Source organism: Phragmites australis, chromosome 11 (genome assembly GCF_958298935.1).
Source record: "Phragmites australis chromosome 11, lpPhrAust1.1, whole genome shotgun sequence".
NCBI lineage: Eukaryota > Viridiplantae > Streptophyta > Magnoliopsida > Poales > Poaceae > Phragmites > Phragmites australis.
In genome coordinates, this window is record NC_084931.1 from 20,952,964 (window position 1) to 20,969,525 (window position 16,562).

The 16,562-nt window shown below is 43.6% G+C and overlaps 1 protein-coding gene across 1 annotated transcript; it reads right to left on the reverse strand.

The window, feature by feature from the left end:
- Window positions 1–905: 905 nt before the first annotated feature.
- LOC133885319 (probable calcium-binding protein CML15) lies at window positions 906–1,812 on the reverse strand. The gene has a single exon (XM_062325015.1). It carries the CDS (start codon window positions 1,693–1,695, stop codon window positions 1,108–1,110), a length of 588 nt encoding a protein of 195 aa, XP_062180999.1. The 5' UTR covers window positions 1,696–1,812; the 3' UTR covers window positions 906–1,107.
- Window positions 1,813–16,562: the final 14,750 nt, after the last annotated feature.

Sequence of the window (16,562 nt, forward strand, 5' to 3'; positions counted from 1 at the left end):
GAGTTTCTCGTGTTCCCTGGGAGGATAGGTTTGCCTGGTGGGATACTTGTCCTGACGCTTGATTTGATAGCCTCTTTAGTCGCATTCATCCACATGGTAGACTCTGATTCGAGGCTGTTCTTGGGAAATCAATTTGTTGGTTTCCTTCAGCAAACAATTTAAGAACCCTTAAGAAAAAAGGGTATAATCTCTGCAATATGCATGGTTATTTTCTTCGTCAAACAGTTTAAGGATCCTTAAGAAGAAACAGTGTAATCTCAGTAGGACTCATGTAGAACTCCTGTGTTCTAAATGGTGGGCATGAATTCGACGGTATGAAAACTGTTCTTGCACTTCTGTCCATTTCCTCAGAATATCCTCAACTTAATATCCTCGTCATCGCTTGATCACCGGTAAGATCCAGTCAAGTTTATCTATTTTACGAATCCACTAAATCTTATGGCGGGGTACATGTTTCACAGAATTTGTGTCGTTGGTGGCGCATCCTTGTTTGAGAATTTTAGTTTATTTCAACTTGGCGGATTTCATTTATTTTTTAACCTTTGGAGGAGATTGCAAGTTTGGGCTACCATTACTGATCGTTATTTAATTTAACCATGTCATTATTAGACGGTTGTTTTCACGAAAAGAACATTGAGGAACACCCAAGAATCCAAGACGAGTCGTTTTCTGTTTTCTCTCTCATTTCTTCACCACTTTTCTCAAATCCACGGCGCCGATACATCAGTGGAATAGCTCACATCAATCTTGCTAACCTTCGCTCTCTGAACATAAACTCGAGTTCTCCAATTAAATGAGAAGGGACCAAAAAATGTGGGTAAGTGTGAAATTAAGCAGAAGGTTGTCTTCTTCCTAATTTCTCAATAGTCATGTGACTGCCAATCCGTAGGAGTGCACTCGAGACCTGACGCCAAATGACGAATTTAATAAACTCAAAACCATAAGCTTGGAATTGAAGCCAAAACAATGGTTACAAATTTGCAAAATATATACAGAACCAATCGCGCTGTGATGTTGCCTTTGTATTCTGTAGCTAATAATCCTCTGTTACAGTGTTATGTATGTACAATTAAACGAAGCCAATTAAGAGGACGGAGCCAGTCGTCTTCAAGAACCGATCTTGCCGAACCCGCCGCCGGCGGCCATCATGAGCTTGAACTCCTCGAACGATACGAGCCCGTCGCCGTTGCGGTCCACGCCCTGGATCATGCGGCGGCACTGCGCGACGGTGGCGGCCTCCCCGAGCCCGCGCAGCACTCGTGCCAGCTCGGCGGGGGTGATGACCCCATTGCCGTCGGCGTCGAACACCATGAACGCGTGGCGGAGGTCCTCCTCGACGGCCGCCGCGTCGGTGGCCGCGGCGTCCATGATCGCCGCGAACTCGGGGAGGCTGATGCATCCGTCACCATCTGCGTCGGCCTCCTCCATCATGCGGGACACCTCGTCGTCGGTGGCCGCGTGGCCCACGCTCGCGAACAGCGCCGCCAGCTCGGACCGGGAGATCTGCCCGTCCCCGTTCGCGTCGAACTTGCGGAAGACGCGCTCCATCTCGTCCTCCGCCGGCGCCGGCGCGCCCGGGACCTTCCTCGGGGACGGGGACGCGGACGCGCTGGGCGCGGAGGAGGGAGGCGGCGAGGTCATGACGCCGCCGGCGCGCCGGCCGTTGCGGGAGAAGAACGAGCGCACCTTGCCCATGACGACGGTGGATCCTCTCCGGTGTCGAAAGCGAGCGCGAGAGGAGTTGTCGGCGTTGATGTCTCTGGCGATGCCTTGGCTGCGATGCTTTGATGATTCGAGGTATGGTAGCTGCGGGAAGTGGTGTGCATTTATAGGCGAGGGGCCGCGGGAAGCGGACGCGGTTACGGAGGTGGGGGCGCCGCGCGGGCGGTTGCGCGTGGGCGGTGGGGAGAGCCGCTGGCAGGTGGGTCAACCGAGCCGGCCGCACCGCTAAACTTGCAGGAGCCAGCCGCGCGCGTCCCGCGCGCGGGATGGGAACGAGTCGTCGGAGTTGGTCTCGGATCAGATAGAGCTGCCAGCGCCAGGGAAGCGGGCAGGCAAGCGCCGGTTTTGCGGCGGAGACGCGTCTCTATCTGGAGATTTGCAGCGGAGACGCGTCCGGACTCTGGAGGCGGTGGCGGGTTCCGGCTCTTCGGCTGTGGAATGTGGATACGAATTCCCTGCAGGCCTGCAAAGCTCGAGCGATCTTTGTTTCGATGGTTCTTGATGACTTCATCAGAGGCAAAAAGTGAGAGGGGCCAGGAGATTATCTGTGGCTTGCGCGTGAGGACTGAGGACGCTTTGGCGTCTTCCTCTCTGTCGCGCCAGCTAAGATGAGACCGACCGAGCCAGACCGCAGCGGCGAGGGAGGCCGTCCTTTGTAGTATCGGTGTACCCGGTTGGTTGGTTGGTAGGGATGAAAACGAACGGGAACGGTCGGAAAAACACCCTAACCGTTTTCATTTTCACATTTTCTCTCGAAAACGGAATCGAAAACGGGAAAGCCGGAAACGGGTACGAACTCGGGAATGTCGGGATATCAAAAACGAACCAATCCGAATATAAATATGCGGGTATCAGTCAGGAACCGATAATTTAAAATGAGAACACCGATCCGTAGAACAATAATTTCAAGCATCGACGCGACACATAATTAATTCACACCAACAAAAGTAATTTATATCATACATAGATGAACCACGTAATGACATAAGTATCAATTGAAAAATAACTATCATGTCGTAACTCGAGTACTCGGCATAACATACAATCATACAAAGACTAGGATTGTAGGTGGTGCAAGAGCTTGAACAACATCGGTAGGTCAGCAGCCGACCGAGACTGGACCACTGAGATCTGGTTGAACTTTGGGATAGAGGTTATGTTTGGACTGGCCGGTCGGGCTTGGTATGTGGGCTACATTGTGATTTGTGAAGTTTGATCTCAATTAGAAAAACGGGAAATTATAGATTAAAAACGGGAAATCCGAAAACGGTCGGAAAAACCCCGTAACCGTTTTCATTTTCACATTTTCTCTCGAAAACGAAATCGAAAACGGACAAGAAAATATAGAAAACGGATCGGAACGGAACGGGATTTATCCCGTCCGTTTTCATCCCTATTGGTTGGGAACGGGGCGACCGGTGAAGGAACGATGTGGCTGAGACAGTGATGGTGTACGACCGTACGTTGTCATTTTTTTTTTGTTTCGAGCTGACAAAACTTGTTCTTTTTCCCCAAGGGCTGATACTTATCATCGTTTTGAGATTGACGAAACCTCCGTGGTTTCGAACAATCGATTCCTCAAATGCATGCCCTTTGTCCCAAATCCTAACATCCCTAATAAGCACGTTGATGGTTAGGTTTAACCGTGCCCATGCTAACATGTGCATCTATATCTATACTATATACTAAACTTATATTTGGTAGAGATCCAAATTTACATAGAAATATTTTAGATTTAGATTCTCTTAGCAAATGTTTTTTTTAATCATAATCACTGGCTGTCTAATTCAGATTCTGAAAAAAGAAGGATTTTTCAGTATATTTTAACACGGCAAGTGAGGTTAACAAAATACATACATCTATAATTATCTCATAATAAAATAATTAGCCCACTGTTTGACCATTGAAAATATGAGAGATACCAAAATACGTGCTTCTAAAACAACATTACAAAATAATAAATTGATCTATGACCTAGATTCCATAATTGCTTTCACAAGATCATCACTGAATATGTCCATATTAATGTCATTTGCATCGAATGTAAATGCATAGGATGAATTTTGAGAGGGTTGATGCCTTACATACCTTCGAGGTATTGTGGGTATGTAATCTAGATCCGCATCACATCTTCGAAAATGTTTATTAAGTGCATGATTTTCACGAATGAAGTTACGGAGACACATGGTAGATGCCACAATCATCGTTTCTTTGTTCATCGGATAAGTAGGCATCTTAAGAAGTATCCTCCACTTCATCTTCCATACGCTAAAAGTGTTCAACGTCGTTACGAAGACTTAAGTGCAAATAGTTGAATACCTCTAGCTCACCAGAAAGAGCGACACCCCTTCTCCATTCAGAAACATGGTACCTCTGTCCTTTATATGGTGATAAGTATCCTGATTTGTTTAGGTAACTAGCATCAACAACATAATATTTTTCTAAATAAATACAAAATAAATCAATAATGTGAAAGTAGCAAGAAAGAAAGGGAAGGGAGAAAACAATAAATTTTACCTAGCGGAGGATGTAGAAAGGCTTGTGTATCATGTTCTATAGCATGATATAGCACATTTGTTTCATGCATAGACCATGGCTGACCAATAGATGCATAGATAAAACGCATGTCAAAATCAATCACTACCATAACATTTTGGATTGGAGTCCCTGATCTACCAATGTATCTTACATAATCTCGAGGAGGTGGTGTCGCTAAGATGTGTGTTCCGTCAATGGCTCTAATGCAATCCTTAAAATGTGGTCACATCTTTTGGTCACCACTAATCCTATTGTGTACATTGGAAAAGTTATAGTCTTGAGATCTTATGTAATCTATAGCCATCCGAACTAGACAATTCAACACATCATCAAACTTTCTACTGATTGTCTCCCTTGAATGCTTGAATGTATTCTGAATTGAACTATTGGATCTATTTTGATCGCAAATGCATAGAAAGATGGCAAATGATTCTATCGAGATCATATGGATGGATGACTCTAGACCACAGTTACTTATCAAAAGGTCATGCAATCTGATAAAAAGCCTTTCATTCATCCTGAACATTATGTGATTTTCTCCAGGTGTGTTTAGTGTTTTCATAATCCATCCATATCCACTGAGTTGTGAGGTCCTTGGTGCATTCTTATCATGACACTTCATGTAGTACTTGTGCAAAATAGCGACAATAGAAAACAAGTTGGCTTGCAGCTCTTGATGTTGACGTATGGCTTGTAAATCAAAAACATCGTCATCATTGGAGTCACTCCCACTCCTTTCACTTTCACTTGAGGACATCTATAGCATAACATAAATACAGCAAGTTCATGAATAAACCAACAAACATTACTCAACAGTATAAGTTCATTAATAAACCAACAAACATGACTCAACATAAAGCAGCAAACATGTCTCAACATAAACAACAAACATGTCTCAAAACATTACACATGACCATATTTTCAAAACATTACACACAACCATATTTGACAAAATGCTTCATAGTGAGCCAGACAAACCAGTCTTCTGAAGTGTCCAAAGTCATAAACATCTCCCTCTTAGCTCTCTTAGTGAATAATTCAAAAGCAATAAAGTATTACTTTGTACCAGGAATAGCACCACACTCCTTCACAATGGCCATTACTTTTCCTTGATAGAACACCCTGAGTTGTCCTCCCTTCTTGCCATTGACTCAACAGAAGCTGTGGACCTCTCATTTAAGAACACAATTTTACTAATTTGATCTTCTATCCATTTGCCTCCACTTCTTAGCTCTTTTTCCCTTGTCTTTGTCATCACCACAAGGTCTCTTGCCTTTTCCCTTGCCACTTGGTGTTATTTCTTCTGGCTCACTATCATCATTTGACTCAAACTCCTCATCACTACCATTTGAGCCACCATTAGGACTTTGAGGAATTACACTTAATGAAGCACAAAAGTGGTAATCACCTGTATTACGAAGGTCTTCAAACATAACCTTCAACTCATCTTTATTTTGAGGTCCCTTCTCTTTAAACTTGCCACATCCTGGAATTTTCTGAAAACATGTATGCATATGTTATAAATTTATTATTGGTCAAAGCATGAAAAGAACAAAAAAATTACAGCTTGCAAACTTACTTTTCTCATCTTCTTTCACCAATCATCGTTCATGCGAACTGTCCCCTTCTTTTCATCCCAACCTATATCTGTTTATTCAACAAATCGTTCCAAGCAGTATATTCTACCTTCAATTTGGCCCATTTGTTCTTAAACTGGCCTCTATTCTACAAAATGCCCATCTCCTCGTGAAACTTGCCAATCACATTTTTGTACCCTACATTGTTCAAATGGGTGATCGAACAATTTCACACCTAACTTGTTCAGCAAACAATCTACAAACAACTCTAGTGTTCTCTTTGGACCAACCAGCCTCAACCATCGATAAATCGACAAACATATTAAAACAGATTATAACACCGCTGTCACTAATCCAATCCAACACAATAGGCCATTTGTTTTCATATCCAGCACAAGCACAAGCCTATCTTCAATTACCAGCACAAGCACAAACCTATCTTGAATATCCAGCACAAGCACAACAACAACACAAACTCCTATGGTTCACTTTTGTATCTTTACCATTCCGCTTCACTGCATAAGGCGAATCATGGAGCACAAACAGAGCACAAAGTAGTGGGCACAAGCACAGCACAAAGTGCCTATTTGCTTTTTCCAACACAACAGAAACACAAGGCAGTGGTCGAATGCGAACCTTACCTTGCTGAGGGCGACGAAACGGGCAGTGGCGAGCTACGGTGATGGTGGGCGGCAGGCCAATGCGATGGCAGAGGGCCAAGGCTGCGGCGGCAGTGATGGCCTAATGTAGAAAACTGGTGGTGTCAAGGCGTGTGTTGCAGGTGCGACGCCTGGGATGGAGTTAGCTGCAACATTAGGAGGGAGTTGGTGGGGGGCAATAATTAGTGGCAGGTGGGTAAATAAACTACAACATCACGGCGAGGTAAAAAGACACGAGCGCTGAATAGGTGAGAAACGGGATATCGGTAGTTCCGAGCTGCTAGTTCAATTTTGAGGATAGTTTCAACCGATTCTATTAGAAACATTTCACGATTTTCACCGTTTGGTACAGATTCACAAGAAACAACAAGAATATGCAATGTTTCACACATCCAAATGGGGCCTAAATATACTAAAGAGTCTGGACTCGGCACACTCTTAGGTGGCCAGTCTGTTGTAACTCCTGTAGCAGCTAATGTAACCATTATTCACGTATTGTATCTACTGTTCATCACTGTAGTATATTATTGTTCGTACTATACTTACTATTCACCAATTATATATATATATGCTATTGTATACCTTTAGTGTAGAATACTATTCTACACCCAGCTAACCTAACACCTAGGCAACCAACTAGCTGAACCAACCCCCCATGATGCGGTCTGACCCAACTCATTCCCCGTTCTTCCCTTTAGCCACTTCCCCCAACCCACCTTCCATCTATTGTGCTTCTCCAGCGCTTGACCCAGTCGCTAATTAACCCCAACTCCCATGTAGCATCTAGGCCCCTAGGTAAGTAGAAATTATTTCGGTGATTAATGACAAATGTATCATTGTGATTAATAAGTTTATTTTGAAGGGTATCAAAAATTTAGTTCACAATAATGATTGGGTATTTTTGGTCCCTAAGTTGATTATATGGACGATCAAAGGATATGAGTATCAAGATTAAGGATCTTCTAGTTCTAAGTGTCATACGGAGATGAATGACACTTATAGTAGTATATGCCTCTTTTGTTAGTTTTTGACCGTACTATAAAAAGGTGCTATGAGTAGTAACTTTATCTAGTTGAGGCTAGGCTTAGTTAGATGCATATTTGTGAAATTTTAGCACTAGATAGCTCAGAGAAGCTCATTATTGAGATGTCAAGAAGTTAGAGTTCAAGAAAGTTTGAATTGGATGAGCTCAAAAAAATGTATTCTCACCAGATGGTCTGGCATTCAATGATTTAATATCATCAAAGCATTCTTAGTTCAGGTTAGAGAGATGATAAGTACATTGGATGGTCGATGATCAATAAGTTACTTTTGCTGGAGCATTTTTGGCTAGAAAACGAACAAGTCAACATCGAATAGTTTGGTGTTAGTGTGAAGAGAACGCCAAAGTATGTTACAGGACTTGTGCAAATTCTCAAAAGATGGAGTTGAATACACCGGATGGTCCGGTGTTCAATGGGATACAACACTGTAGCATTTTCTAGGAGAATTGCATTCGGCACAGTGGAGATGGTACTCACCGGATGATCCGGTGTATGGATAGCAGGAGCACCAGAGCATTTCTCAAAAGTAATGGCTAATGATAACTAGCATTGTGCTTTGAAAATTGTACACACCGGATGATTCGGTGTGTATGAGATGGTGTACATCGGATCATTCGATGTTCACAGGAAACATGGGTGGTTGGGCAACGGCTAGATTTGGACCTCTTGCCTATAAATACCTCCTCATTTCGTTTCACTAAGTACTCTTGCGAACCCAGAGGAGCCTATACACTGTGTGTATCATCAAGAAGTAAGAGAGTGAACTAGAGTGATTTTCAAAGTTCTTAATTGAAGATTAAGGATATCATTAGTGCATAGAGAGTAGCAAGTGCGTATCTAGCTGCAGTTTAGGCTTGATCTTGATAAAATGAAGTTATTGGCTTGTTACTCTTGGTGGTTGGCAACACCTAGTCGATCTTTAGTGATTATAGGTGTCTTTGTGAGCTTTGGAGTTCTTGTGGGAGCCTTGAGAAGAGAGATATACTTAATTTGATGCCCACCAATCCGAAGATGGAGAAGTAGCAATCATGAGGGAGCACTTGAGTCTTGGAGGCTCAAGGAGCAGCGATATCTTTAGTGGATGCTCCAACAAGGATAGGGGGAGTGCCAACTCCTCGATACCTTGAGAAAACATCGGTGTCTTTTTGACCGTCTCTTTACTTTCCCGCATTCACTTTGAGTATTTATATTCTTGCAAGCTTTCAAATTTTACATTTACTTTGTGTTCTAGCTTGCTTGATCATGTAGTTACATTTCTTTCCATCTAGACTAGGGTTACTAATTGTTCTAGAATTCGATAGAAGTAATTTTTAATTAGAGTTCAATTCACCTCTCTGACCATTCGATCCTTTCATCTCCAACTCTGCTCTGCTCCTTGGCGACCCCAGTCCCTATCCTGGTGGCCCTGCTCCTCTCCCTATTGGCCCTGCTCCTCGGTGGTGGCTTCCTCCTCTGACGCCAATCTAAACCCCATCGACAATGTAGAATCCCCTTTGTGGATGGGGATTCATGCACGCGCACTCTAACAAGGTAGGCTATTGTGGTGGCCCATCCAATGACGGTGTGCCGAGGATCCACACTAGGAATTGTTGCGTAGCTCTGGGATACAAGAAAAAAGAGTTGAGCGACCTCATTTGAGGCTCGACCGTGTGGCCCAACATGCTTGCTTGACCTCCCGCAACCCCATGCCACTGACACCCTAATCCCATCCTTGGTGGCGATGCAGGATCCCAATTTGGGATTTCCGATGAGGATCTAGGCATTAGTGACAACCCATCCTATGTCATGGTGCCTTGATGTGAGCAACGAGGTAGGGATCCCAGCTAGGCTTAGCAACGGGGTGGGACGGGTCAAGTCCCGGTGGGTTTTGCACCTGGCGGGAGTGGGGGCAAACTTTGCCGCACGGGGATCGCATGTCGGGGTCGTGATATGAGGGGGTCGGGGCCAGGGGCAAGATTTGACCCACGGGCCTCAACGGGCACCTAGGATGTTGGGCATCGGCCATTCGGCACAACACCTAGCACGGGGAGCCCCAGTCGACAAGTGGACCTAGTAGAGCCCACGCCTGGATGCGTCCTCGACTCCTCGTGCTAACCCTAGCTTGCTGCTTGCGTGAGGCGTGCAGCGTGCCTCGTCCTCATGCGGTCACCAGTTGCCACGCCTAGTCGACGGTCGCCTAGATAGCAGACGCCATGCCTCCACCGTCGCTCGCCCGCTCCTAGCGTCTGCGTCTCTGCAGCTAGCCTAGCGCCCTACAGATCTCCAGGCAACTGGGCAAGGCCCCCTCGCGGCAGCGCAAGGTGCCCTCCAACCGTCGTCCCTTGGTTTTGCCTACCTCGGTCGCTCGATAGTCGGCATGAGGCTATGGCCACGCCACCCGTCTAGTCGGTTACCGCCCGCCCGCTCCGGCACTCCTTTGGCCTACCACCCTCCAGATCTCCCGTGATGCCGCCCGCCTCAGCCACTCAGCGTGAGGCCGTGAGCTGAGCCACCCGCGTGGCTGAAGCTCGCCCGCCGCTCTGACACTCCCACGGCCCACAATGGATCCGGTTCCTGTCCTCCAGCACCGCCGCACCGATGAGTCGACTGCGGCACTATCTCTTTCTCCTTCCCTAATCCATCTTCCCCTTTCTTCTTCCTCTCCCTACACCAACAATACTTACCTCAGTTACATGGTTTTTTGCTGAGCCATCGCCATATCTAGCTCTACCACCTCCTCCGCCACCGACCGTCACCAACCGCTCTCATTTTGTTAATCGTTGACCTGATCCAAGCGCTTGGAGACCAACACCGACACCAGCACCTTAGGTCGACACGAGTCATCGACAAATTGATCCGGCTTTAAGGTATATTCCTACCCTTACAGTTGTGTTGGGTCTGAAACTATTTACAATTGTATAGCTTAGACATCTTGTGTAGCAATTGTTATCATCCCAAAATGTTCAGTAGAAGTCTGCATTTCATGTTTGGTGTTTTTTCTAAATCATCAACCACGTTTGATCTACATTTACTAACCACACTTGGTTTATCTCTTCTGACTACCCAAATTTAGTTATTATATGAGGTTGTTATGGGAATACCTTGCTGGGTTTAGCGAGTATGGTTTACTTCTCTAGAAATTTGGCATCTAGTAAAATTTTCATCACCATCGAAGTTATGGTAAACTACAAATCATATCCTAGCGCTAATTGTACTGAAATTTTCAAGTGCTATGTATAGGTCAGGACAAGCAGTACCTTGCCGATTGATTGATAGTTTATTGATTGGATATCAAATAGTATCAAAATTAATCCAACTAGGATGTTTATGTAGTGAGAACTACTTCACAAAAGTATTAAAATCAGTCCAACTGGGATGTTTCCTCTCCAGCCCTTTGTTCTACTATGACATGTACATGTAAAGCTTGAAGCATTTGCCTAACATATGGTTATTTTGGTGACTGGTGTGCTTATGGCAAAACTGAATCTCTTCGATGTCTATGCATATGCAACTGATGTACTTCTATATTCATACATGTTCTGATATTTTTTTTATTTTTGTCAGCTTGATTGGAAATGCCAACTCCTAGTATTAGTGCATCTCACGCTGGTGATACTGCTGGTGCACCCCCATTTGGCTCAACAGCTCAATTGGAATCTCAAGGTACTCATACTGATTATGTGGTTGAGATAGAGGCTGATGTTGCTGTAGTTAGTCAGAGAAAACTAAAATCTACTGTTTGGCAAGAGTTTGATAGAACTAAAATAAATAATGCTTGGAAAGCTAAATGCACCTGGTGTAAGAAACTTCTAGGAGAGACAAGAAATAGTACCAAACACTCGCTAAAGAGCTTCGTGATAGATTGAAGATGTTCTATGATGTAATTGAGTTATTGTAAGGCATTAGATATGTCACAACAAATCTTTTCTTTCCCAAAATATACAATGTTTATTTAGCTATTAGGAAGTGGCAAGCTTGCAGCAACTCTAAGGTAGAAGAAATGGCATAGTTGATGAAAGAGAAATTTAATAAATATTGGTCAGATGTTCATGATTTGATGGTTGTTGATGCTATCCTAGATTCTAGATGCAAACTACAATTGTTGAATGCTCTTTTTCTCAAAATTAATGGGATAGAAAGCACTACTAAGGAAGCCGTTGAAAAAGTTAGAGACTTGTTGTATAGTTTGGTGTTGTAATACCAAGATACCATGGAGTTTATTGCAACAACAGATGGTGCTGATACTAGAGTTAGTGCGGTTGCTCAGACCAAAGATGATGATGACTGGATTGGCATGTTCGATGAATACATAGCAATTTTTGTATCAGTAATACTTAGTGATACCGAAGTATGAGATTTTGTTATCACTTGAATTCAGTATTCATCCTTTGGTAGTTGATAAGTATTGTTTCAATAGTTCCATCTATATCAGTTCTTCAGTAGTTCCATCTCATAACAAATTCTTCAGTAGTTTCATCTCATAGGATTTAGTAGTCTTCATTATTTGAGCTCCAGCTCATAGCAATTTTTGATTCAAACCATATGAAATTACATCAATAATTCATGTAAGTAGTCATTAGTAGTCTCATTTTTTCTTTAGTAGTTTTTTTCTTTTCTTTGGTAATTCCAAGTCATATCAAACTCTGCCAACTTGGATCCGGTAGTCATTCGGCAGTTATCTTTTTTCTTCAGTAGTTTTCCTTTTGTTTGGTAGTTCAAGTTCATAGCAAACTCTACTAACTTGGATTCGATAGTTCCAATTCATAGCAAAATTAACACAGTATGATTTTCAGGCTTCCATCTCATAGTAATTTTAGGTCCGTAGTCCATGTCAATAGTTTATTTCTAGGGTTCATTAGTTGCATCCTTAAGCATTTGATAGTGCGTGTCAGTAATCCTTAGTAACTTCAAGCCATAGCAAATTTAGTCACTTAGGTTGATTTTGTTGCATTCAAGTCATAGTAAGATTGTTTAGTAGTTTTGAGTCATAGCTCGAGTCATAGCAAAATTCAACACTTAGTTAATTTGTTTATCATCTAAGACCTAGACAAAATACATCAGTAGTTTAACACTTTAGCCTCCAGTAGTTAATGGTTTTGTGGTTCAGTAGTCCCGGCCTTCTTCTTCCTGCTTGGTGAGCCTTGAGCACACCAAAAACCAGCAGCCAATGGGATCAATTGCTGTTATTTACCAACGATTTAGGGAATCAATTTGAGTGATCTTCACTAACAAAATCAATTTTCTGGGTGGCGGAGTGGGATCATAACACGACAAACAGGAGTTCGATGGTGGAAGTAGCCTGCAGGGATGCTCGCCGTCCATCTGCTCTACGCTGCTCTGCTGCAGACCGTTCCGCTCGTTGTAGCTCCGATCGTCGCGGGCGTGTGGTTGCTATCGGGCGCGGGGCCAGAGACACGGTCGTTTGGGCACGAGGATGGAGTGCGCAGAGGAATAGTTTGGTGGGAGGCGGCTCGGTCGGGCAGAGACATGTGAGAGAAGGAGAGGCGCTGGCTAATTAATTAGCTCCTCGCAACGCGCGCTGGTCCGCATGCATGGCGTGCGGGAGGTCCTTCGGTCGGACGCACGCATGCGACTCGGTCGGGCGCGCGGGAGGAGCTGAACCGCGGAGTGCTGGATCGGTCAGACCCGCTCAGCTATAGAATAGTTATTCTACAATATAGATGTAGAATAGCACTTTTGATATAATATATATACATACACTCGCAAATACGCTCTAGACTCACACGGGGTGGTGAGTTGACGTGATAGCTAGGTACTTGAAGGTCATATTCGGTATACTGTATGTCGAATATTGTACTCTAGTCTATATTTAGCATACCGTGTGTTAAATACGGTTGATATTCGGTATACAATATGTCGAATATATGCTATAATACCGTATTCGATATATGGTGTGCTGAATATGAGTTTTTCGGCGTACAAAATGATACGTCGGATACCATGCTAAATTTATAAATACGATAATATATTATCTATTTCGGTAAATATGCTCATATATGTTATCTAATTTTAGATTTTTGCTAGAGAAATTTAATATTACTCTCCATAAACTCCCGTCGTTAGCTAAAAAAATCGTCACCATCTCCTTTCACGTTTTCGAGCCTTTTCGCTCCATCCCAACTATATATTTGTGAGTCCAAAAAAATCCAACATCCCTCAGTAGACTTCAGTCGCTGGCAAAAAATCCTTATCACCTCATTCTTTCACATTTCCAAATGTTCTCGCTCCATTTCAACTCCCACCCCCACATGAGTCTAGAGCAATTCAACGTCCCTCCCACAGACTTCAGTCACCAGTCAAAAAATTTTTACTACCTTCTTACACGTTTCGCTCCCTTCTCTTCCTCGAATTTTTGCTCTTGTCAAGTAGCAAAATCGAAAAACCGATTAGTTAGACGTGCTCGCCGTCGGCTCTCTCTCCAGCTTCGTAGTCTTCCTCTCCAGCTCTGTCTCAGCCTGCGGGCGCGGATGTTTTAAACTCGTCATCATGCACACATGCTCGGCGTCCGTCGTACATGGCACTAGTAAATTGGGACAAGTGGAGCGCATCTATGGCATGCCCGCTGCTATATATACTTCGCAAAATTTAACGTGCCAGATGGATAGGCTACTTGTCAAAAGCGCATCCAGACGATGACTTTTGTGCAAGTCTTAATTGGCAGCCCCCGTACTAGCCTACGGACGTAGTACTACCTTTATTTTTAAATAGGTATCGTCCAAATTTTTGATTTTATTTTTAAATAAATGTTATTTTAGATTCTTAAGATGATATTTTACTAGAGTGATCATATTAAAGATTATTGGAAACTGAAGTTCTAATTTAATGAGTGTAGTGGATTGATTATTTATGTGTTATTAATTGAATTTTGGAGAGATTAAAAGAGATAACATGTTGTGTGTGAAAGAATTTATCGTAACTTATTATGTATGTCAAAGACTAAAATAACATCTAAAAGAGAATGAAGATAGTAGTACCGTATACTCTCTCCTATCACAAATATGTTGTTTTGAGTTGAGTACAGGCAATCTTAAATAATTTTGGCTATAAATTATTTTTTATATATTGAATATAGAAATTTGAAAATAATATGTGTATCTTTGTCTCAAAAAATACTTTTATAATAACATATAATATTTTATCAATATATAACAATAAAAGGCAATAGTTAAAGTTGTATTTTGAAGACTATATCGGTGTTCAAAACAACACTTATTTGTAGATTTTTCATTAAAAGAAGTATAACTGCATGTGTTGCTATTGAAATCGGTGAAAGCCCCTCAAACCATGGAATCACGGATTCGGCGACACCATCAGCTTGCCACAAATACCCTCTCCAGGCGCTCATCTTTTTCAGTAACCTCGGCAGAGCCGTCGCCCTCCTACTTTCCGTCAGCGTCACTCCTCCTGCCGCTACCTCTCCCTTGGCGGCGATCAAGCTGTGTGCTCGCCCATCCTTACCACCCAATCGAACCTGCCTCGCCGAAGGTCCTCCCTCCACGCTCGCCAAGGCACACCAACGAGGCTCCTCGCCCTACCGTTGTGCGCATGCGCCTCATCTATCCACCATCGCAATGCTGCTCCTCCTCTCTCATGAACCGGCTCGTTCCGACTGGATCCGGTGGTGAGGTGTAGCTAGATGAAGAGAGTGACTTGTCCACACACCAATCTCGCCACCAGGCTTGGGGTTGCTTGCATGCCACACGTTGCTCATCTATCATCGTAGCCATGGTCCATGGACCTCACAGAGAGGGGCATGGGACGAGGAAGAAGGAATTAGATGGAGGAAAAAGGGTATTTTTGTCATCTCATTATAGATGTTCAATTCTGTCTTTTATTTTTATTATTTCTGTGAAGAAAAACGGCAGGACACAACAGCTTAGACAGAGTGGTGGCAGACGGAATGGATTTGTGCACGCTTCGGTGGCATTTTACAATTAGACTTTTTTTTTAATGGCAAATCTACAGTTGGGCTCAAACTAGTGACAAATATGCAATTTGCCTAGACCCGTGACTGCAACAGTGAGAGGCTGTTTGGTTTTGGACTGGCCTGCTTGCCTGGCGCAGGCAGCAACTCCAGGCGTCCGATTCCAGATACATGAGGTTGGATGCTGCTGCTAGGACCAGACAGCTTTGTCCAGGTTCTAACCAAACAGCCCTGAGTGACCATTCAAAACACTGGACATCTACTTTGTCTTGTTTCGCCCCTGTCGTATTGTCACGCACTGGCCAGGATCCGGCGACCGGTCAAAACAAAAGCACACGTGGAACTCCAGCATGCCGACATGCGTCCATCAGATGACGTAGCACCAGCACCTTTCACTTTCTCGACCGGATGTCTCTAGAATGTTCCGTGGTCCAGTGGCGCTGTACTCACGCACCGTTCTTGATTTGACACCGCAGGCGGGAGATATCTATCATTCTAATCCACTGGCATAGCAGGGAAGTTTCCTTGAAGTGGAGATAAGTTTGGGTGGAGAAAGGCAGAATAACTACGCCGGCAATGGAAATGCAAGTTGTTGTCCTACTCTTGACACGTCCATGACGACGGCATGGTCCGGTGCACAACTTGCATGGACCAACCGTAACGAACTTCCTTTCTTGGAAGATGGAATTCTGTTCGACTACCGATGATCGCCATCTGCGAGAAGATCGATGGCCCAGCCACCGGTTCTGATCGAGATTCTTGCTAGTTACTTCTTTTCTTTTAGACTATCTCTAATTATATTTCTTTTTTATTCTTTTTCTCGTTTTTATTTTATTTATTTTCTTTTATTTTTAACAGCTTCTTTTTAAAAAGATTCGTAAAAAAAAAGAGAATTACATATGAAGAGAATGACTTTAAGAATTCTTTTGTGACGAGAACCGTGAAAAAAAACCGTAAAACGTTAAAAAAAACGAAAATTATTTCGTAAAGGAATTTTGATCACGACAACGTGGAGAGAAGGAAGCGTCAAGCATTTGCCTTGCCTCGTTAGTCAGTTCTCCTCTAGCCTATAACCAGCAAAATGATAATCTGGTCCTGG